Source organism: Pseudonaja textilis, chromosome 18 (assembly GCF_049901715.1).
Source record: "Pseudonaja textilis isolate UNSWEBS1 chromosome 18, rPseTex1.2, whole genome shotgun sequence".
Lineage (NCBI taxonomy): Eukaryota > Metazoa > Chordata > Lepidosauria > Squamata > Elapidae > Pseudonaja > Pseudonaja textilis.
Genome location: NC_142007.1, coordinates 6,817,381 through 6,838,667, shown reverse-complemented (window position 1 = coordinate 6,838,667; position 21,287 = coordinate 6,817,381). Strand labels below are relative to the sequence as shown.

Sequence of the window (21,287 nt, the reverse complement as noted above, 5' to 3'; positions counted from 1 at the left end):
ACTCAGCCTTCCATCCTTCCAAGGTCAGTAAAATAAGGATCCAGATTGTTGGGGGCAAGAGGTTGATTCTGTGAAAACCACTTAGAGGGAGCTGTAAAAGCACCGTGAAGCGGTATATAAGTCTAAGTGCTAATGCCATAGCCGCCCATCCTGGCAATCAACACTGGAAGGTTCACAATTCAGAAACGTAGATTAGAATTAAAATCTTTAAAACATTTTAAGACAGTAAAAGCCAATAAGACACACACACACACCCCAAAAATCAAAACATTAAAATGTCTAATCCTTGTCTTTTCTAGTTGGAAAGAAGTAAAACGCAAACTTGGCATAGATCTAGACTGTCAGACAACTCTCTCTCCGTGTTTTGCAAAAAAAAAGAGATTTGCGGAGGTCTGCAAATAAGGACTCCTGTATCTCTATGTGCCTGTTCAATCCCCAGAGGTACGTTATGTGTGTATTTGAGATGAAGGATAATGAACTTGGTTTCTTAAACACAGCTCGGTTTAGAAGCCAACCACTTTTGGAAGATGCTAGAAGTCGAAAATAGATTTTGGGCATTGACGACTGTGGCAAGAAAAGTGTAAAATAGAGCAAACGTCTCACCTGGCAGCAGAAATGTTGGGCTCAATTGTGGTCGGAAGTCGAGGGCTACCTGTAACACACACACAAGCATATACACACACACACACACAGAGGTTTTTTTTCTTACAATTACACTAATGCTGGAAGGTGTTGAATGTACACCCAGGGTCCTTTTCCAACAGCTTTAATGAGTGATGATGAAATTTGCCTGCTTCTGATAAGCCAATTAGCACCTTCTGTGAGATAAAACAAAAATTATTTCCCGTGAAGTCAGAGGTGGCCATTTTAAGAAGCTGCCTTTACGTTGAAGTTTTCGATCTCCCTTTCAGATCATCTTTGGGAAAGACAGACAATGTCCATGGCTTCCGGGGGTGCCTTTCTTTAATCGGTCCTTTTCTGGAGGTTAGATTTAAATTTATTTTTTCCATAAGAACAGAGAAGCAGAGAAACAAACCCAGCTGAGGTTGGACTGATAGAACATGTCAAATTTTTCCACTTTCAATTTCCAAACGTTAGGGTTGCTCAAAGGTTGTGACATGCCTTGGGGATTGTAAAGATATTTTGGTTATTTTAATAAAAATTTAGATGTGCTTGGTAAATAACTACATAAGCACCATAACTTTTTCAGATTTTATTTCATTTCACAGGTTCAGCTGTCTTTCTCTTTTTGTTAAATGTCAGTTTTGTCTGAGAGTGTTAGTACTCGGTGATCACTTTTGAGGAATTCTCACCGAAAATGTAAATTTATTTGGCTTTTCCAGAGAATTTATCCTTCTCTCGCTTGGTTTCTCCAGAAACAGTATTTTTTCCAGAAAGCCGGACAATTTTATTGAATGTGCTTTCTTGCACTTCCTTCGTGGGTGGTGCTTTGTATTTTCAGAGACTCAGAATTAAAAACAGTTTTTGAGAAGGCGCTGAGAAATTTATCTCTGAGAAAGATTCCCCTTCTCTTTCCTACCATTTTCCATGCTGCCGCTTCTCTTCAACCCCAATGGCAAAGGCGTTGAGAAAATTAAATCTGAGATAACAGGGCACTTTCTTTTCATAGACGAATATTCCACCAGCGAAAGGAAAAAGGTTCCCGTAGGACGTTGGTGCCGCAATGAATTTCTCCCGATAAGACGTGGTAAGAGAAAAAATCGTCAATGAACGTGCAGGAGAGGCCCAGTGGCTCCAGGAGGGAGCGGACTTTCACTTCCAAGCAACACTGGCCGTGGATGATGGGTCCATATGGCTTGGGAATACCCAGGTGTTTCCCTAAGACGAGCATATTTACCTGCAGAGAAGACAGAGAATTGAGTTGATTCCCATCTCTTTCTTCCAAGCAGAATAACAGAGTAGGAAGGGACCTTAGAGGTCTTCTAGTCCAACCCCCTGCTTAGGCAGGAAAACCCTATACCCTATACAATCTCTTCTTTAAAACTTCCAATGTTGGAGCATTCACAACTTCTGGTGGCAAGTTGTTCCACTGGTTAATTGTTCTCACTGTCAGGAAATTCCTCCTTAGTTCTAAATTGCTTCTCTCCTTGATGAGTTTTCACCCATTGGTTCTTGTCTCTCTCTCTCTCTATCTCTAGCTTGACTCCCTCTTCTTTGGGGCAGCCCCTCAAATATTGGAACACTGCTAGTTCTTTTTTTCATTAAACTAGACGTACCCAATCCCTGCAACCATCCTCCAGCCCCCTAATCCTCTTTGTTGCTTTTCTCTGCACTCTTTCTAGGGTCTCAACACCGTTTTTTAATGCCGTGGCAACCAAAACTGGATGCAGTATTCCAAGTGTGGCCTTACCAAGGCATTATAACACGGTGTTAACGCTTCACACGATCTTGATACTATCCCTGTGTTAATGCAGCCTAGGATTGTGTTGGCTTTTGGGGGCAGCTGCAGCACACTTGTGACTGTTACCTCAGCGCCCAGAGTATCCCTTCATTCAATTTTGTAAAGGATGCCTTCTTGCCCAGAATTGAGTAAAATTATTCCCATCCTGATGTCTTTCTTTTTTTATCTGCTAAGTGGTTTAAAGTCTAAACTTCCCTTTTTTTGAGTCAACAGGAGCTAGCCGTTCTTCATGATTAGAAGCCGTCGCTTGGAGTTCCCAGTGCTGGTTGACCAGTGTCTTCGTTGCTAAACTTATACCCCAAGTAATTTTTTTAAAGAAAAACTCCCTTTTGGCCACTTCCCATTCAACATAAAGATATGAAATGCAACACTAGGATAAGAACATTAGGAAGTTTTCCAGTTTATCCCTTTGGCAGATGGAAAGTGTGGTAGATTATTCCAAAGTTGTTGTTGTTTTTTTCAGAAGGAAACTGAAGTTTCCTATTTTTCTTTGAAGACGTTTCACTTCTCATCCTCATTCTTCAGAGCTGAAGAAGCTTCTTGGATGAGAAGTGAAACATCTTTGAAGAAAGGAAGGTCCAGTTGCCTCTTGAGAAAGCAACTTTGAGACAACCAAGGCCTGGATGACTGAAAATCTCCATAAGACATGGTAGATTATAAATCTCTGTTGTTCTCTCCAGAGAACCTTGGAATTGAAACCGAGCCTGGGTGCTGGCTGAGTCCCGTAGGATGCTCAGAAGGGATGCTTGCTTTGGAAAGACCAATGGGAAGGAGGGTCTTCTCACCATGTCTGGGAACAAGGCCGTCGCAGTGGATCCTTCAAGAGTGAAGAGCTGAGGGATATCAATGATGTCACGTTCGGTCAGTCCGAGTTCCCGCTTTAAAATACTCCGGTTCCAGTCAATGCAACTCTGCAAAGAGGAACAGAACGACAAGGTGCACGATGCAAGTGGGTTCCCATCCGGTTAAATCAGGGATCTCCAAACCTGGCAACTTTTAAGACTTGTGGACTTCCACTCCCAGAATTCCTCAGCCAGCAGTGGAATGCTGGGAGTTGAAGTCCGCAAGTCTTCAAAGTTGCCAAGTTTGGAGACCTCTGGGTTAACGCTTTAATTCATACTACCTGTCCTTGAGGCCTTTGATACCTCTGGCTTGACATCCTTCTCATCAATGTCCCGAGCTTAGTGTCCAAGTAATGATCTATTACAAGTAGTCCTTGACTTATGTCCACAATTGAGCCCAAAGTATCTGTGGCTAATTGAGATGATTATTAAGTGAATTTTGCCTCATTTTACGACTTTGTGATTGTTAAGTGAATCACTGAATGACCCGTTATGTGTCATAAATATAAACCACTTGATCACCTGACCATGTGGATGCTGTACTGGTTGTAAGTGTGAAAAATGTCCCTAAGTCACCTTTTTCAGTGCTGTTGTACCTGTTGTACCTTTTAATAGTCCCTTGTAAGTCAAGGTCTACTTCTCTCAATTCCTATGGTTGGGTTGAGAGAGAATAGGAGCCTAGAATCACCCCAGGAGGGTAGATTTGAATCTGGACCCTCATCACTACACCACAGAGGCTTTAAATTTCTTTTTTTTTTCATCAAATATGTTTTAACTGGATTTAACTGTCACACCAGGCTGGCCAACTTTGTCACTTTTAGAGGTGTGGGATTTTGCTTCCTGTAATTCTAGCATGTTTGAAATTTAAAACATATTTGATAAGGTGTAGTTCTGGTTAATAATTTGTCCTTTGAAAGAATATTAGGGTTCCAGAAACGTAATTGTTTGCCCTCGTCCTGATGAAGTGGTTCGATAAGAATACAAAAAGAAGGGTGGGACATATTATAGAAAGGGACAGGTAAGCTTAAAAAATACTTGTGGTTGTTGATTTAAGGAGAGGTTTTAATCTTTCTACAGCAAAACAATAGTTCTTTGCTCAGCCGAGGACACCAAGTAGGTAGTATAAACTATGTGGTATTTCAAAGGATAATATACCCGTTTTCCATCGGATGCAGGTTTTTTTTTAAACCAAACAAATATAATTTTTCCAACTTGTTAGGAAATAAGAACCTAGGATTTGAAAACAAGTAGCTGATAACTCCTTATTACAATTATTTGACAGACGTTAGATCCAAAAAGAGGATCTGACAGCAACGAAAGAAGGAAATTACTAAAAGTGACCTAGACAAAAATCTTAGAAGTTGAATGTTGCAAATCAGCTTCTTAGAAAAGTCGTACACAAAGGAGCATGCTACGATTCTGGGTTCATTTTTACATCTCTAAATAATTAGTCAATGGTTCCTTAACGGTTGGGAATTAATTATGCAATGGAGAATTTCTGCCTTTTTTTTTTTTAATGTGGTGTTATTTCAGAAATCTTTGCAAAGGAGAAAAAAACACTTGAATTTCCTACCTAGTGCAGAAAATGCCACACTTTTGTTACCGTTTTACCTGAACATATTTGCTGTCTTGGCGCAAATTTCTGTCCATCAGGATCTCGTTGAGGGTAATTTTACCCACCTTCCTTAGACCTGGAAAAAAATAAAAGATTTATACGTCAGGAAGCGTGGTCTCCCGTGGAATCAGCCAGGAAGAGTAATGTTGGAGCTCACCTTCAAACAGGGCAGCATTGCCATAACCTTCTCTTTGCTTTTCTTCAAACAGCTTCAAGCAAGCGAGGGGACTAGCCAGAAGCAGCCGGAAACCCTGCGCGGAGACACCCCACCGCCCAGGAAGGTAAGTATCTGAGTTAAATTTTATTCCCATGATATAACTGGATGTGGGATATTTGCCGTTGTTTGCTTCCTGCGATGTCAGTTGAACTAACATGCCAGTGTAGAGTTGTAATTGCAGGAATGTTCCTATCTTGGATGGCAAACCTCAGATAAAGAATGTTTACAAGCAAATACAACTCAGGCTAACAAAGTCACTCATCTAATGGAGGATTAGTGAGAGGAAGTAAACATATGTTAGACTTTAACTAGAGATAATTAATTGTGTTAATTACTATTATGCTAAACAGTAGCGAAAGTTAAGCAGTAACCAGAGTTAACCAATGTTGGAGGATTACTAAAACTGTGTATAAATGCAAGACTAGACTCCAATAAAGTTCATCATGATTCAGTTGATCATGATCAAACAACTTGACTGCCTCGTCATTACATGCCAGTTAGTTAATTAGAATGCTAATAGAGGTACTCCTCATCTTACAACCAGAATGGAGACCAAGAGTCCTGTCTCTAAGCGAGACAGGCCACACCTGGAATACTGCAACCAATGTTGATCACTATACTACAAAACAGGTGTTGAGACTTTGGAAAACGTTCAGAGAAGAGCAACTAAGATGATCCAAGACCCGGAGACTAAACCATACGAAGATTGGAGGTTGGAGGATTTGGGTCTGGCTAATCTAGAGAAAAGAAGGACTAGGGGAGACATGATAGCAGGATTCCAATATTTGAGGGGCTGCCACAAAGAGAAGGGGGTCAAATTATTTTCCAAAGCACCAGAGGGCAGGACAAACCCTCCAGTCCAACCCTCTGCCGAATTCCGTCGATCCGTACCTTCTTTCCTGGAGCCGGAACGAAGCTCAAGAATTCATCCACGTGACCCACTGTCAGCCAGTCTGAATAAAGCTCTACAGGAGCTTGAACTTTCTGAGCGTAAAGAAAATCTCGGACAACTTTTGTCATTTTCCTGTTGCCGGATCTAAGCGTTGGATAAAGAGAGAAGGTGGGGAATGCAGAAGCTCTGGAACAAGACAGATTTCTTACATGTTGAGAAGGGACCTCTCGGGGATGTCTCTTTTGAGGTAAAGCTTACAGAAAAAGTCCAGGTTTGTGTTGCCTCTCGCTCTACATTATTGGTGGGGTACATAGAAGATTTTGGGGAGGGCTTCCTGACCTTGGCCACCAAATGAGAAAAGAGAAGACTCTTAATGTTTGGAACGATGGACTGCAAAAGGGGAAGAGGACGGCAGAGGATGAGATGGTTAGATAGAGTCGTTGACTCAACCAGTGGTTCAACCATTGACCCAACCATTAAGCAGACTAAGCACGTGTTTAGGGCACCAGGCCCAAAGGGGACGCCACAAACACTTTTATGTAGGTTTCGTTTGCATAGTATGCACAAAGGACGGGGGCACCAAGATTTGTCAGTGCTTAGGGCACCAGGGAGCCTTAATCCGCTGCTGGATGCAAGGAACATGATTTTGGACAAATTCCAGGAGACTGTGGACGACATTGGGGTGGCTGTCATGCCGTGGTCCATGGAGTTGTGAAGAGTCAGACACAACTGGGCAACCGAACAACCAAAAGCTAGACCATAAATGGCCATGGGTCTTTCCCTGGCTCTCCAGCCTTCACGCCTTTGGGCCACCAAATGCCTTGGTTACAAGGAAACCGAGGTTCGTTTTCTGAACGTCGTAACGTTTGCTCCCCACCAACCAACCGCACTCAGCAAGTCAATGCAAAGAAGCAGGAAGGCGGGTTAGTGACCCCCTCCGCTCATTGCAGTCGTCAAAACTGGTTCAAGTACAAAGTACCCTTGGTGGCTGGGGAATTCTGGGAGTTGAAGTCTTCCCGTTGCCAAGGTTGGGAAGCTTGGAGGGAGGAGCAGATCATCTGTAGAGATTCTCCGTCATCCAAGTCATGGTTGTCCCAGAGGTTGGGATCTCTGCAGACTTTTATCTATACAATTTGGGATGAAACGCCCTTGGAATGATGTGGGAGAAGGAATGGATTTTCAGAGAGGAAAAAATTGCAGACTACAGGAACCAGAAGCCCCACCTGGGTGACTCTGAGGACACAGATAAACCTCCAAGTGGCCTCAACGACCCTCTAAAAGGATGCCAATGACCAGCTCTGTCTGCAAGGAATATCAGTCCTTCCATTCCCCACTATCCTGTCAGAGCTGAAGAAGCTTCTGGGATGAGAAGCGAAATGTCTTCAAAGAAGAAAAACAAAGAAAAGCATCTTTGGAAGGAGCGCCACATTTTCCTCTGCAGCTGTTCTCAGCCACGGGAAGCCAGATTTGCTCTCTCTCTCTCTCTCTCTCTTGCTGTTTCCTCCATCGGCAGGACTAGTTTTAATCACAGGTGACTTTGGTGCTTGAACCAGTTTGGTGACTGCAAGGAGCAGACGGGTTCTTAACTTGCCTTCCTACTGTTTCTCATTTGCTTTTGCTGAGCGTGGTTGGTTGGCGGATGGCTTTCGGGGAAATAAATCTCAGTTTCTTTGTAACCAAGGCACCTGCAGACTTGGTGGCCCAAGGGCATGCAGGCTTGGAGATCCAGAGAAGAAAACGACCCACGACCATTTATGATTTAGCGTTCTGTTGGTCAACTGCTAAATCGTGTCCCGACTCTTCGCCACCCCATGAACGACATCATGCCAGGACTGCCTGTCACCCCAAGTTTGCCCAAATTCACGTTTGTTGCGTCGATGAATCTATCTAGCCATCTCATTCTCTGCTATGCTCATCTCTTTTTGTCTTCCATCTTCCCCAACATCGGGGTCTTCTCTAAGGAATCCTTCTTCTAATTCCGCGAGCAAAGTATTTGAGCTTCAGCGTCAGTATCCGACCTTCCAAAGGACAGCCTGGGTTGATTTCCTTTAGGTTGAACTAATCAAATCTCCTTGCAACCTAAGAGACTTTCAAGAACCTTCTCCTGGACCATAGGGTCTGACTACCTGGATGCAGGTTTGTGGGTGACCACTGGTGGTGTTGGCTCCTGCAAGTGGTATAAACTCCTTGGTGTTGTAACAACAGGGGCAAAGAATCAAAATCACGTGAAATATTACTACCACTTTATAAATCCTTAGTAAGGCCACCCTGGAATACCGCATCCATTTTTGCTTACTGCATTTACAAAAAAAGATGTTCAGACTTGTGCAAAGAAGAGCAACTAAGATGATTAAGAGGCCGGAGACCAAAACATGCAAAGAACATTTGCAGGATTTGGATATGGCCAGTCTAGAGAAAAGAAGGACTAGGATGGACATGATAACAGTATTCTAATATTTGAGGGACTGCCACAAAAAAAAAGAGGGGGTCAGCTTATTTTCGAAAGCACCAGAAGGCAAGACAAGAAGCAATGAAAACTCATCAAGGAGAAAAGCAACCTGAAACAATTAACCAACAGCTTGCCACCAGACAGACACCAGAAGTTGTGAGCGCTTCCTCACTGGAGGTTTTTAAGAAAAGACTGGACAGCGACTTGTCTGACATTGTATAAGGTCTCCTGCTGGAGCAGAGGGTTGGACTAGAAGACCTCCAAGGTCCCTTCCCGCTCTATCCTGGTTGACTTGAAGTATTAAAGAGTGATGGGAAAAAAAGGGCCTCAAGACTTCCTTACCCGGGAAAACTGCTGCCGATGAGGATCCGTCCCAAGGAGTAATCTCTTCCCTTGACAGAGACGGGTGGACTGACATCCAGGTTACCGAAAGAGTCCAGACTGGACACTCTTCCGTTCTTGGGTTCCCGAGTGACATACCCAAAATCAGGGCCCTTGGTGGCAACAAAGACAGAGGATAGAGCATTGTAAAAGCCCCGAAAAGATGATTTTAAAAAATAATAACAGACTCACTGAAGAATCATCCATCCCTTGGAATGATTTATGGCGCCAAAAATGTTGTTTGCCTTTTTTTCGCGGAGGACTTTTCCTCGTTTTTGTGAAAGAGGATTACTTAGTTGCAGCTCAGATTCCTTCTGGCTGAAAGTCCGTCCTTATTCCGTTGAGGTTCCTCAGAGAAAGGAAAGACGGTCCTGTTTCTTTTCTGTCGTTCTAAGGAGAGGAGAATCCGATCTTTCTTGGCCAAGAAAGGATGGGAGAAGTTGACTTACCAAAATCCTCTTGAAAGGGAATTCCTTCAGACCCCGATTCCTGGGAGAGTCGAAGACGACAGGGAAGGATTGGTGAGGAGCCTCTACGTAACCAAATTCCATCTCATCCTATTGGGGAAAAGAAGGACAGAATAACCAGAGTTGGAAGGGAGTTTGACCTTGGAGATCATCTAGTCCAACTCGCTGACCAAGCACAAGATCCTATACCATGGGAACAAATGTCTATCCAGTCTGTTCTTTAAAAAAACCTCCAGTGATAGAGAACCCACAATTTCTGGAGGTTCTACTGATCGTTTGATTAATTAATTGGTTTTCACTGGTTAATTGCTGAAGAGATTTGGTCAGGAGGCATTCAGTTTGGGTCTCCAATGGGTATACCTGAATCCAGCGGTCTCCCCTGTTTTCAATTTCTGGGCAAATGGTTAATTTGCAGTTGGCTTTCTTTGCAAGATGTTTGATGGCCTCCAGGAATTTTTCGTTGGAGTTGATACCCTTATCAATGCTAAACGAAAAAGAAGATGGTGACAGGAATTACAACGGAGAAATTTAGATGACCAAGGAACGCTCCCTTAATTTAGGAGGCCTTCTTCATAACTCCCCCAGTTAAATTTCTGTCCTGTCCTGAGGAATTAACTCTCGTTGGAGATGCGTTTCCCAAAATCTAAATTTAGGATTATTTTGGTTAATGAGTGCCGTTACCCCAAGGAAGGGAAACCTCCTGGTGTTTTATCATTACCTGCAGACGAAGATCTCCAGGGGTCTCTGGGTGTTGGGGGTCATGAGCCAAGGGGCTACCTGGAAAACCACGGTATCCGTGAAAACTGGAGTGGCTGGTGAGGTCTGCAAAGAGAAGAGGGAAGAAAATGGATGACATTAGGGCCAGCACCTTCCAACTCTAACTGGGGTTTTTGTCCAAAAAGTGGTCTGCAGGACAAAAAATGCTGGGCTTTCATCCAGTTAGCCCATAGTTGCTTTTATATAAAGCAATCAATCAACAAGTCAGAGTCAATTAGAACAGAGTTGGAGGGGACCTTAGAGGTCTTCTAGTCCAACCCCCTGCTGAAACAGGAGACCCAATACCATTTGAGACAGATGGTTGCCTCTTCTCAAAAACCTCCAGTGATGAAGCACCCACAACTTCTGGAGTTATTCCACCCGTTAATTGTCCCCACTCTTAGGAAGTTTCTCCTTAATTCCAAGTTTGTTTCTCTCCTTGATGAGTTTCCATCCATTGATTCTTTTCCTGCCTTCTGGTGCTTTGGAGAATAGCTTGACTCCCTCTTCTTTGGGGCAGCCCCTCAAACACTGTAATACTGCTATCATGTCACCCCTAGTCCTTCTATTCTGTAAGCTGGCCATATCCAATTCCTGCAACCGTTCTTTATATGTTGTCGTCTGCAGGCCTTTAATCATCGTAGTTATTCTTCTTTGCACTTTTTCCGAGATCTCAATACCTTTTTGTAATGTGGTGACCATATCTGGATGCGGTATTCCAGGCGTGTCCTTACTAAGGCTTTATAAAGCAGTGCTAATACTTCACATGATTCTATGCCTCTGTTTATACAAACAAGGATTATATTCGCTTTTTTGGCTGCCGCCGCACACTGCTGGCTCATGTTTAAGTGATTGTCCACTGAGAAAGGATTTGTCCACTCCAAAGTCTCTCTCACAGTGACTGTTTTTGAGCCAGGTTTCACCTAATCTGTACTTGTACCTTTGGTTTTTTTTTCCTGCCTAAGTGTAAAATATTTCTTTTCTCCTCATTAAATTTCATCTCGTTGCACAGGGCCTAGTCTATCCAACCCATATATCTGCGATTGAGCACTCCAAAACAAAACCTTAACAAATCATCTAACGTTGGCATGAAAAACAGGCTGGAAATATCTCACCAACCTGTGTCTCGGCCTTTTTGAACTGGACATATCAAGGGTTATATCCGAAGAAGACATCTGGGTTTTATGATTGCCCCACAAAACAGCTCTGGATCTCCCCTGCATTGCCTGTGGCTTCAAAGGAACTATTTCTGTTTTGACTTATGGTTCTTTTTTCAGGTTTATTAACTCTCCCAGAGTGACAGCTGTCAAACTGATATTGTGACAAATACAGGATGCTGTATTTTAGAATGAAGACAGGGAAGCGGCAGAGGGATGGAGGCTAGGGAAAACTCACCTTACACCCAAAACCCAGAGAATGGTGACCAAAAATAACAGGCTACATATGAATCATGGATTGCAATAAAGAATATTTTACCGAGCTAGTCTGCTCCAGCAGCGTGGCATTCAAGGACACGAAGCCGTTGAAGTCACTGTCTGGGAAGGCGAGGCCTTCCACGTAAAACGTATGTTCTCCTCGACCATCTGTAGGTTGTACTGTGTAGGACAGCTTGTCTGACCCCAAAATGTTCTCGTAGTTGGAGACGGAGGTGTTTTCTGTTGAGGGAACATATCCGGAGAGATTTCTATCCAATGGAAAGGAAGTCAACAGGAATAAATAATCACGTGCCACGGAACCAACGCCTCCCATTCAATTTGCAGTGGAGGAAAACTCTCAGATTGGAGATGGTTTCTGGATCTACTGCAAATGCAGACGGTAGCATCTGGGTAAACTTTGAGCCTGAAAACAAAGCCTGTTTTGGCCTGGTTGATTACCTGAAAGACTGAGAAAGACCCTATAAAGCTGCGTGGACATTTAATCCAATTGTCCTCTTATATAGAGTTAGGCTTCTCCAACCAGATGCTACAAAGCTTCCACACAATTCCCGGTTTCAAGCGCTTCCATTGTGTAGAAGACCAAGAGAATGGCTCAGGAGGACAGCAGAACAAGCAGCTACCAAGGCAAGGTCCCATAAGAATGGTGTGATCCTGTTCCAAGAAACTAATCCGAGAAAATCTCTCAAGACAGATCCCTCCCTAGTTCAAAATGAGGTAGGAGAAGGCCAAACTGACTTGCAAGGTTCTGTCACTTCAACTAAAGATCAAGAGCGACTAAGAGCAGTTCTGACCTTGTTGGCTTTGATCTCTTCATCTGGTCCACCTTGTTGGGCTGACCCGTGGGAAAGGCAACTGGATGATATATTAACACACACACGCTAGAAGACTCCACCAAGCCAGGGAGCAAGGACCTAGCTACTTACTAGCCGCGTGGAAAACTCTCACTTTTGCCGCATCAAACATGGAGATGTGAAGCATCAGTTTGTGGTTGTCGAAGATCCCGGCAGGGCTGTTGATATTGAGAATCACAAGGGACAAGTCTTGAAGATCTGGAGAAGAGAAGAGAGAAGGGTTTGGTACGGAGACAGTAGGCCATCAGCCACGTCATCTTGGGCCCTCACTAAGTGCAGGATTGAGTTGTGAAGAACTCAACGGTTGGATTCCTTCTGGAGGAAGTCTTAGGATGGAAAATAAACTAATCTTTCTTGCAGAGGCTTAGTACTATGAGCTTACCCAAGAACCGTGTTGGGTCATCCAAGACTCTCCTTTTTATCCCAAGAAAGGTGCAAAAATAGATCCATTTATTTCTACCTTGCTGATTTCACTATGTATTTCTCACTTCTGCACAGCTTTTGATCCTACATTAAGCGGTGGGTTTCCCGCTCCTCCTCGTTAGAAGATTGAATTGATTCCACCCTGAACTCATCCAAGCTTCCTTGACAGAACCATCTCTCTCTTCTGTCACCCTCAGGCAACAGAGCCAGGAGGAGAGTGACAGCCCTTGGTCCTTCTTTTCTCTTGGGGTTGGCTCACCTCTTACCAACCACCTACCCTACCCAGATGTGGCTGCTTCTTCAAACATTTATTATTCTCTGTCCTTCGAAGGGCCTCCGGTGAATGACACTCCATAAATATTGTCAGATTAAACAAGACAAGGGCACAAAGATGATCCTTTTAAAATGTCAAATAGCAATAACAAAATACAATCATAAAAGAGCATTTGGCAAGTGGGGAGATGTTTAGCCAGAAGGTCTTGAATCCAAAAAGTGAAATCTTCAGCTGGCCCCAAAATACGAAGAGTGCTGACATCAAGAGTGGCCTTCAGGGGAAGTTGACTCCAAGCATGGAGTCCCACCATGAAGAAGGCTCCAGATGTCCTGGGATTCAATCCTTCCATTGTTATATGGATGCCTGAATACGCACCTGCATGGGATCGCACATAAGGATAGGTGCAGTCCATGTTTCCATAGCTTGGACCATCTCGGTCACAGTTCACCAGCAATACCGCACCTTGTCCATCTGGTCCCCAGGTCCATTTGGTCTGTGGGGGGGAGAAGAAGAAAGAAGTGAAGGATTTCACTACGTCAAGGAGGACTTGAGTGCATCCAGTTGTCTTCCAACCTCTCTTCCAGCTTTAATGCAAAGAGGTTGTCCATGTTTCAGAACATCTCTGTTGACCTCCCTTGACTCCCTTGTCAACATCCTCTGTTGACCTCTGTTGACCTCCCAAGATGAAAGAACATAGCTCTGGACAAAAGTCCTTCAGTCTACATGACCAACGGAATCTTGTCCAGAAATAGATCCTTGCGTCGAAATCCAACCTTACCTTGTTGGTAGCGTAATTCTGGACGGTTCCAGTTCGGTTGGTATCAGCGTCCAGGGAGAGGGCTAAGAGAGTGACAGAGTTAAAACATTATCTTTCTTTTGCCTTTGGGTTTCAATTCTCAAGTCCAGGACCTCAAAAACAAGCATCCGGCTGTTCTAAAAGAGCTTGAAAACAGGTTTATCTTCCATGTTACCTAGTGTGACCAGAACTATAATTCCCACCCTTGTTCGCCATGGCTTCCTACCTACCCTTTACACAGAATTGTTGAGAAACCTTGCAAGGCTAATCCAAAACAAAGCCAGAATCCACAATTTCCCTGCAGGGTGGAGAAATGTTGAGAGGTGCGCCATCTCCTCCCCCTTGTGCCTTAAGAGCCCAGGAGAAAATACAGGTTGCTGGCCAAGCCGATGCTTACCTACACAGGTGATGTACACCCAAGCTTCGGCAATCCGTGTGTGGCCTGTTTGATCATAATAGGACACTCTGACCTACAAAGAGAACAAACACAGCCAAGTCACTGCTGAGCTGTCAGACAGGTTAATATGTCAGTTTCCCTCCTGTCGAGACATGACCAGTGGTGGGATTCAGCCAGTTTGCACCAGTTCAGCAGAACCAGTGGTTCACTTTCTGAGCAGTTTGTTGAACTGGCTGTTGGAAGAAATCATTACAGCAGAGAAACCAGTTGTTAAATTATTTGAATCCCACCACTGGACATGACCTGTGGGAGTCCTTATTCTGTGATGCAACAGGAAATCCCACAGATGGCTGGACGTAGAGGTGGACTCAAAGGAGCACCTAACTCCAGCTTTACACCTCAAGAAGGGCTTACTTAGGAGTAGGACCTTGCCCATGGGATGCTATTCCCGACCATCTCGGTGGAGCATCAGGATGCCCCTCTCACCTTGTTGTCGTTGACCGCACTGCTAACAGCCTTCAGAGACACGATGACCTCGGTGTCTGCATCAAGAGGCCACCTCTTCGAACCTTCAGGCTTGGGAAGGTGCCTGGGGTCGTAGGTCACGTAGACTTGGAGCCCTCCTGTGCCACGGGCTTCGAAAGAGGTGGCCCCCCTGGGCCTGGAACTAGGGTCAAGTCAAACAACACAGAGCTGTGTGGAATTACTCGTTTCTTCAAGAAAGGTATGGCTGATCTAGAGACAAGGCTTTATCTAGACTGGAGGTATCAATGGCCAACTTTTTGTGCGTTTGGCTCAAGGTCTTCAGTTCCTGGATTTGTGGTCAGGAAGAAGGCTTGCAAAATCCAGAAGGAAATCCCTGGGATTTTTTGGGGTGAATTTAAGCCCGAAGGCTATGACTACTCCACGGTTGGGTTTGGAGCCAGGGATTCTGACCAGTTCTGGAGAACCGGTAGTGGAAATTTTGAGTCATTCAGAGAACCCCGCCCCCATCTCTTCTCTGCCTCCCATTGAGTCCCAGCTGATCGGCTGGGTCTCCTTGGGTTGCCCTGCACAGGAGAACGGAGCTGGAAAGCAGGTTATGGGGAGGGAAGCGGGATTTTGCAGTATATCCTTCCCCCCTGCCACGCCCACCAAGCCACGTCCACAGAAAGTTACAATGACACTGAAAAAATGTGACACGTGGCCCTTCTTCGCAGTTACGACCTCTGCAACATCGCCACGTATCACGTGATCAAAATTCAGATATTGGCAACTGGCTCATATTTATGACGGTCGCAATGTCCTGAGGTCATGTGATCCCCTTTTGCGACAAGCAAAAGCAATGGGGAAGCCAGATTCACATAACAACCATATTACTAACTTACTTAGCAACGGCAGGGCTTCACTTAACCACTGGAGCCAAAAAGGTTGTAAAATGGAGCCAAAGTCACTTAACAAATGCCTCGCTTAACAACAGAAATTTGGGGGGCTTTGTGGTCGCAGGCTACTTTTGCCGACTGCTGGCTGCCACAATTTGGCAGTTCGATTCTTACCAGGTTGACTCAGCCTCCCATCCTCCCAAGGGGGGTCAAATGAGGACCCAGATTGTTGGGGGCAAAGAGGCTGACTCTTTAAAACCACTTAGAGAGGGCTGTGAAGCATTGTGAAGCGGTATATAAGTCTAAGGGCTATTCCTATTAAGAGCCATGGAGGCACAGTTGTTAGAATGCAGATTAATTCTGCCAACTGCCAGCAGTTCAATCCTGACCGGCTCAAGGTCAACTCAGCCTTCTGTCCTTCCGAGGTGGGCAAAATGAGGACCCAGATTGTTGGGGGAAAGAGGCTGACTCTGTAAACCGCTTAGAGAGGGATTTAAAAGCACTGTGAAGCGGTATATAAGTCTTAAGTGCTATTGCCACAGGGAAGAAAAGGAAAAAAAATTACACAGGGAAGAAAAGGAGAAAGGATAAGTTTTATGAAACCGGATTTATATGTGGTGTAGTGGTTGGCTTCCTTCTCTCTCTTTTGTTCCCTCTCTTCAATGTCTTGAAGCGACTTGTTAAGTGATGATATATTACTCTGGCAGTACACTCAGTTACTCTCAAAAGGGGAACAGTCCAAGGCTATAAATCTTCCCGCGAGTCCTTTTATCAGTGTCTCCTCTTGTAGCTGCCTTCCGTAGGATTTACAAGCTGTTGCAGTACAGCCTACGGACCGACAGCTTGGCTGCGAGAATTTATACGAATGCTGCTTTAATCCCTATAAATGAATTATATGAAAAGAGGCTCCGATTTTTCCCTCCTCCCTCGTCGGCTCCTTAAAAGTCGATCCTGCCATGCAAAATTAAAACAAAAAACCAAAAAATCCCTCTGCAAACTTTTAACCTACTCTCAACGTGCTCCGTGTACACCGAGGAGAAAAATGGCAAGAAATTGGTGCAGCCAAGAAAGTAACCCAGAATCTTGGGTAGTCTTAAATGTGGACAGTTTGAATGACGGGTTTATTTTGACGGGATTTTCTGCAAGCCAGAAAGGGTTGAGTACAGAAATTGTGACATCAAACCACCCCTTTTGCTGAAATCATTTTACATTCCAGGATTATTATTTTTTACTGCTGAATCCTGTGATTTTTCCTCTCTGCAGCCTGCAAACATTCCAAATTACTCACAAAGGTGACCCAGGATTACTCAGTATTTTTAAAATCCTTTTTCAAAATAACGTATGGACATGTTTTTTCTGTCCTACCTGTGTGGTTGGACAACAATTGCGTACTTTTGGAAGGAAATGCAGTGGGGCCTCTAAAAATGTAATTACACCCACATTTTAAACAATGCCTCCTCACTTGAGCCATGGTGGCATTTTATCTTTCTAACATCAAGACATAAAATGCACCGCTATGCTGAAATAAACAGCGGGGAACGTCATCAGCAAGAATAGCCAATTTTTCAGACAATCCTCACTTGGAGCAGATTAAGTTTTTGGTGGACTCAGAAATGTGTGTTGCATTCAAAAGGATTTTTATGCCTAAAATTGTACATGTTGGCACACCAGGGTTTCTCGTCTTTCTCCCACTGAAAAGTGCAAACTGAAAGCCACAGAAAGAAAACGTCCAGAAATCTTTCTTTTTTTTTTTAGGAACATTTTCTCAACAGTCTGTGTGAAATTCCTTGGAGTTGTAAAATATCGTTCCTATCAACTTTTTTTTTTTTTTTTGCACAATTTGGTTTTCTCTGCACATTTTTTTCTGCAAAACAAAAAACAAAAACCCCACATCTGGGCGTGACAGGGGACAGAAATAGCACCCTGCTCCCAGGGGTGTGCACCACTCACATCTGCTTTTCAGGTTTTTGCACGCCTGATACGTTTAATGATTCTGATACCCATCCTTCAAGATTCAAGAGAGTGTTTTATTTTTCCTCCGCAAAAGAAGACTCTGCTGAGTGGCATTTTGTCGGCTTCCTAATTGTAAGCCCTCTCTTTCAGTCTCTCTCTCTCTCTCTCTCTCTCTCTCTCTGTTATCGTAACACGATCTGATCTGAAGCCCAAATGTTGTCATTAGGATTCAAAATTAAGATCCTAAAAAAAGTTGTGCTTTGTAGGATGCAGTGTTATCCATTTCTTCTTTGCCTTTATGAAAGCGGGGGAAGAAAAAGGCATTTTGGTCCTCTTATCAAGAAAACAAAGTAGATAATATTCACCAGCTCTCCAGGAATTAGGCTGAGCTCGAAGAAAACTTGAGATAGAAGCCAATTTGCCTTCTGCAAGCTCAGGAGACTGAAAAACAAGTGATAATCAAATTCTGCAGAACTAAAGCTAAGATAGCCTTTGTTTTCTTTCTACTCTCTTTTTTTAGATAGCTTTTAAAAAGAAAAAGGAAAAAACTATAACACATTTATTTTTCATTCTTAGTAATTCCTGGGGAAAGTCAGGAGGCTAACAAAGAGACAGTGACTTCTTTCTTTCCTGACTGATCCTTGAGAAAGTTTGCATTCGACCATTTCTGGCAATGCAATGTCCTCAGTCGTTCTAAACTACGTTGGGAAGACCATTTATTCGACGCTATTTTTTTTTTAAAAAACAACAACTTTAAATAGCATTCATGCAATCTGTCCTGCAGTTTTCTCCCCCATATATTATCTCTGTCCTTCTGAGTGAACCTGGATGGTCATCCACAAGAGGTGTGGAAGGAGAAGGAGGAACTTGCAAAGGCATCACTCAAGCTGAGATTGGAAGACCAGGCCTCACGAGGTCTTCTGCACACAACACCAACTTTCTTGAAGCATCACGGGACTTACCTCTTGATGTCTAAGGAAATCTCGGTCCCCAGGACACAAACCGCGTAGCTCGGCTGCTTGGTGGACACGTGAACTACCCTCTTCATCGTGGTGTCCATCAAACCAGAGCTCCAGATAGGAAGAAGCCAAGGTTTATTTTGTGGTTAAACCAGCATGGTTAGCTCAGGAGACAGAAGACAGCCCTTGTTCTCCTTGTCTGACATCCTAATGAGTAGCTTCTTCTTCTTCTTGACTTCTCCAGCTTTTATAGACTGTTCTGGGGGAAGAACGAGGAGGAGGAACGATGAGTGAAATCCAGCCTAAGTCTCCATCAAGGCTGAGGACCAGGCAACGTTGGATCATCAGGGAGGTCCCCCTCAAGCTAAAAAGGGCAGGTATGAGAAATGCTATAATTTAGTTATTCCGGTGTGTTTTGAGAGGGTTAGTCAGAAGGCCATCAGGTTTTGTGTTTGGTTGGCAAGAAGTAATAGCTCAGCCAGGAATGCTTAATTCCCAGAGTACTGTACAAATACTTGAGTTCCTTTTCTCTTTCATCACTATTGTTTTTAATTCTTTTAAGAGGTGACTTCTAAATCACTGTGCAGAGTTGCCATACTCCTTCAAAAGAGTTTTTGCTTGGCTGGCTTCCTGCAGTTGACAAGAACAAAACATGGCAAAAAAACCAAAAATAAAATAAAATTAAGGAAAGGCACGTAGGAAAACCCAAACAATATTTTTAAGTAGATCGTGCACCATCTTCCTAAGTTTTCTGGCAATGTCCTTTTTACTTTTTTCATCTCTTTGCAGAGTGCTCCACCAGGAAGCTGAAAATATTTTTGGACCCACTCTGTCCGCTTAGGATAAAACCCACGTTCGCTCGTGAATCTGCCACAATAAATTGGTTAGTTTTTAAAGGAAGACTTAAACAGCAGAGGAAAGAATTATTACGATTTGAGAAAGGGGGTCTTTTTACTCTACATGGGTCTTAGAGAAAATCGGCTTTAAAGAAAATGCAGGAAGGCAAAGCTGATAGGTCAATAAATGGATAATCCACGAGGAACTGCAGAGCATCAAGACTTCGCCCCTTGTGAGTTCTGCAGGGCAGTGTCCCGCTTTATGTGGCGTGGTGGGTGAAGGAAAGTGCGCGTGTATGCTTGTTACCTCCTGATCTTCACTGGCCCAGAAGAAACTCCCGTCAAAGTTGGCCTGCCTACACCTGACAACTCTAGAAGCACCACCAATCTTACATTGGGGGAGGTGGTTGGTCGGTGCAGAAAAACGTCGCTAGTCCTCAAACTTACACCTTTTCATTCAGTGCCCATTGGATGCTACAAGGGCGCTGAAAAAGGTGAGATATGACTCTTTTTTTCACTCTTTTCAGTGTTTGGCCAGCTAATTGGGGGCAATGAAGAGGCCATTTACCTGCCTATACCTGGTTGGGGTGAAGATTTATTAGGTTAGCCAAATTGCTTGGATGGGATTGGGGGAGAAGGAGGGGTGAAATGGGACTATGAAATCTGGTTTACCATTTGCAGTGAGCGCTAATTTCAGGAGGATATTTCATTTATTAAGGGTTTATTCTGCCCATCTCACCGCTGCTGCGTTTAGCGACCAGATGATGAGAAGTGAATTGGACAGGACCCAAACTCCCAAGTCTGTTCGGATAAGGTGGAAGGCTCCTGCCTGGTCTTGTTTGCATGGAATCCAAGGGCTGGGCGGGACTTTGGAGGTCTTCTAGTCCAGCCCCCGGCCCCAAAGCATCCCAGACAAATGCCTGTGCACTCTTTTCTTGAGGACTTTGAGCAAGGGAGCACCCATAACACCTGGAGGTAATAATTATAATTATTACAGGTGTCCCTGTGACAACCCTGTGACCAACTTCGTCGTGTCACTGGTGTTGATGGTTACCCAACCAGAGGCAGCCTTGTTCTTCGCTAACCTCCTCAATCTTCTCCCCCTAAGGGGGAGATGCCCAGTATCTCTTGTGGCAGGGGGTTCCATGGTTTAACTAATGCACGATCTAACCCCTCTCCACCCACTTGATGCAATTCCCACATTGGGAGTTACTGCTTCCATTTATGCCACTGTCCATGGTCCTGCCTTTTGCCTTCTGAAAAAGGTGCCAAAAAGGTGCACCTGGTTCACTTCTGGAGAGGAATTCACCTCCTCTGACTGGATCCAGAGGAGGGGCAGAGCAAGGGAAGTGAACAGGCAGGGAAGAATGCCTATTTGCAGAGAAATTTCTTGACTTCTCCTGGGCTGGAGTTTGGCCCTTGGACACATAGGTGTTGAGATGATGGGCACCGCCTGGTTCTGGGTGTTAAAAACATCCCAGTTCGTGCCCATCAGCCACAACCATCTGCCAGGGCTATTAGCACCTCTCTTTGTCGACACGATCCTTCCAATTTGTCACGCAGGGGAGGGCGCTGATGGGAGGGAGGGCTGTGGAAAATCTCTTCCTCCGCAACTGGTTAGGTGGGTTTCCTGTTTTTCTGGCGCTGTGGCGTGTCTCCTTCAAGAATGTCCATCAAGAGGTTGGATTTGGGGTGACAGGGAGGGCGGGACAACCCAGACGGGGTTTTGGCGCTGAAAGAGAGACGCTTTGAGCACACCTTGGTTAATTTATTCGTGACTCATTCTCAGGCATGGAAATGGCTCTGCGAAGTCCCCAGTTGGGAACACCTGACTGGAGAATCCCTCGGGAGGCGCTGATGGAGCAGCCGGGAGCAGCCACCTGGCTAGGCACCTGCTTCCCAGAATGGCTCACTGCTGCCTCTAGTGGTGGGAGAGGCCAAAGCAGGCAGGTACCTTAGC

General features: G+C 44.4%; 1 protein-coding gene and 1 long non-coding RNA gene across 5 annotated transcripts; one reads left to right on the top strand and one right to left on the bottom strand.

Annotated features, from left to right (window-relative positions):
• Nucleotides 1–1,570: 1,570 nt before the first annotated feature.
• On the bottom strand, nt 1,571–18,714 carry LOC113451270 (protein-arginine deiminase type-1-like). 2 transcript variants are annotated; one of them, XM_026722641.2, is made up of 16 exons: nt 18,495–18,714; nt 14,705–14,885; nt 14,219–14,291; nt 13,804–13,865; nt 13,401–13,518; nt 12,401–12,526; nt 11,518–11,696; nt 10,004–10,107; nt 9,646–9,769; nt 9,268–9,375; nt 8,780–8,931; nt 5,988–6,132; nt 5,037–5,130; nt 4,876–4,955; nt 3,208–3,333; nt 1,571–1,858 (listed from the first exon to the last, which is right to left on the bottom strand). In XM_026722641.2, the coding sequence occupies exons 1-16, from the start codon at nt 18,590–18,592 to the stop codon at nt 1,625–1,627; spliced, it is 2,004 nt and encodes a 667-aa protein (XP_026578426.2). In that variant the 5' UTR covers nt 18,593–18,714; the 3' UTR covers nt 1,571–1,624. The 2 variants fall into 2 exon arrangements, with proteins under 2 accessions (XP_026578426.2, XP_087770928.1); XM_087914802.1 differs by lacking the exons at nt 5,988–6,132; nt 8,780–8,931.
• On the top strand, nt 5,081–20,296 carry LOC148124487 (uncharacterized). Of its 3 annotated transcripts, none has more exons than XR_015739809.1 (3): nt 5,081–5,160; nt 18,736–18,868; nt 20,046–20,296. It is a non-coding gene; the product is annotated as an uncharacterized LOC148124487 (long non-coding RNA). The 3 variants fall into 3 exon arrangements; XR_015739808.1 differs by lacking the exon at nt 20,046–20,296 and adding an exon at nt 19,855–19,898; XR_015739807.1 differs by lacking the exon at nt 20,046–20,296 and adding an exon at nt 19,281–19,380.
• The last annotated feature ends 991 nt before the right edge of the window (nt 20,297–21,287 follow it).

Coding starts and splice junctions, on each gene's coding strand:
- LOC113451270 (XM_026722641.2), bottom strand. CDS start 18,592: ATGGACACCACGATGAAGAGGGTAGTTCACGTGTCCACCAAGCAGCCG. Junction 13,866..14,218: donor GGTGTACATCACCTGTGTAG/GTAAGCATCGGC, acceptor TCACTCTCTTAG/CCCTCTCCCTGGACGCTGAT. Junction 12,527..13,400: donor TTATGTGCGATCCCATGCAG/GTGCGTATTCAG, acceptor TCTCTTCTCCAG/ATCTTCAAGACTTGTCCCTT.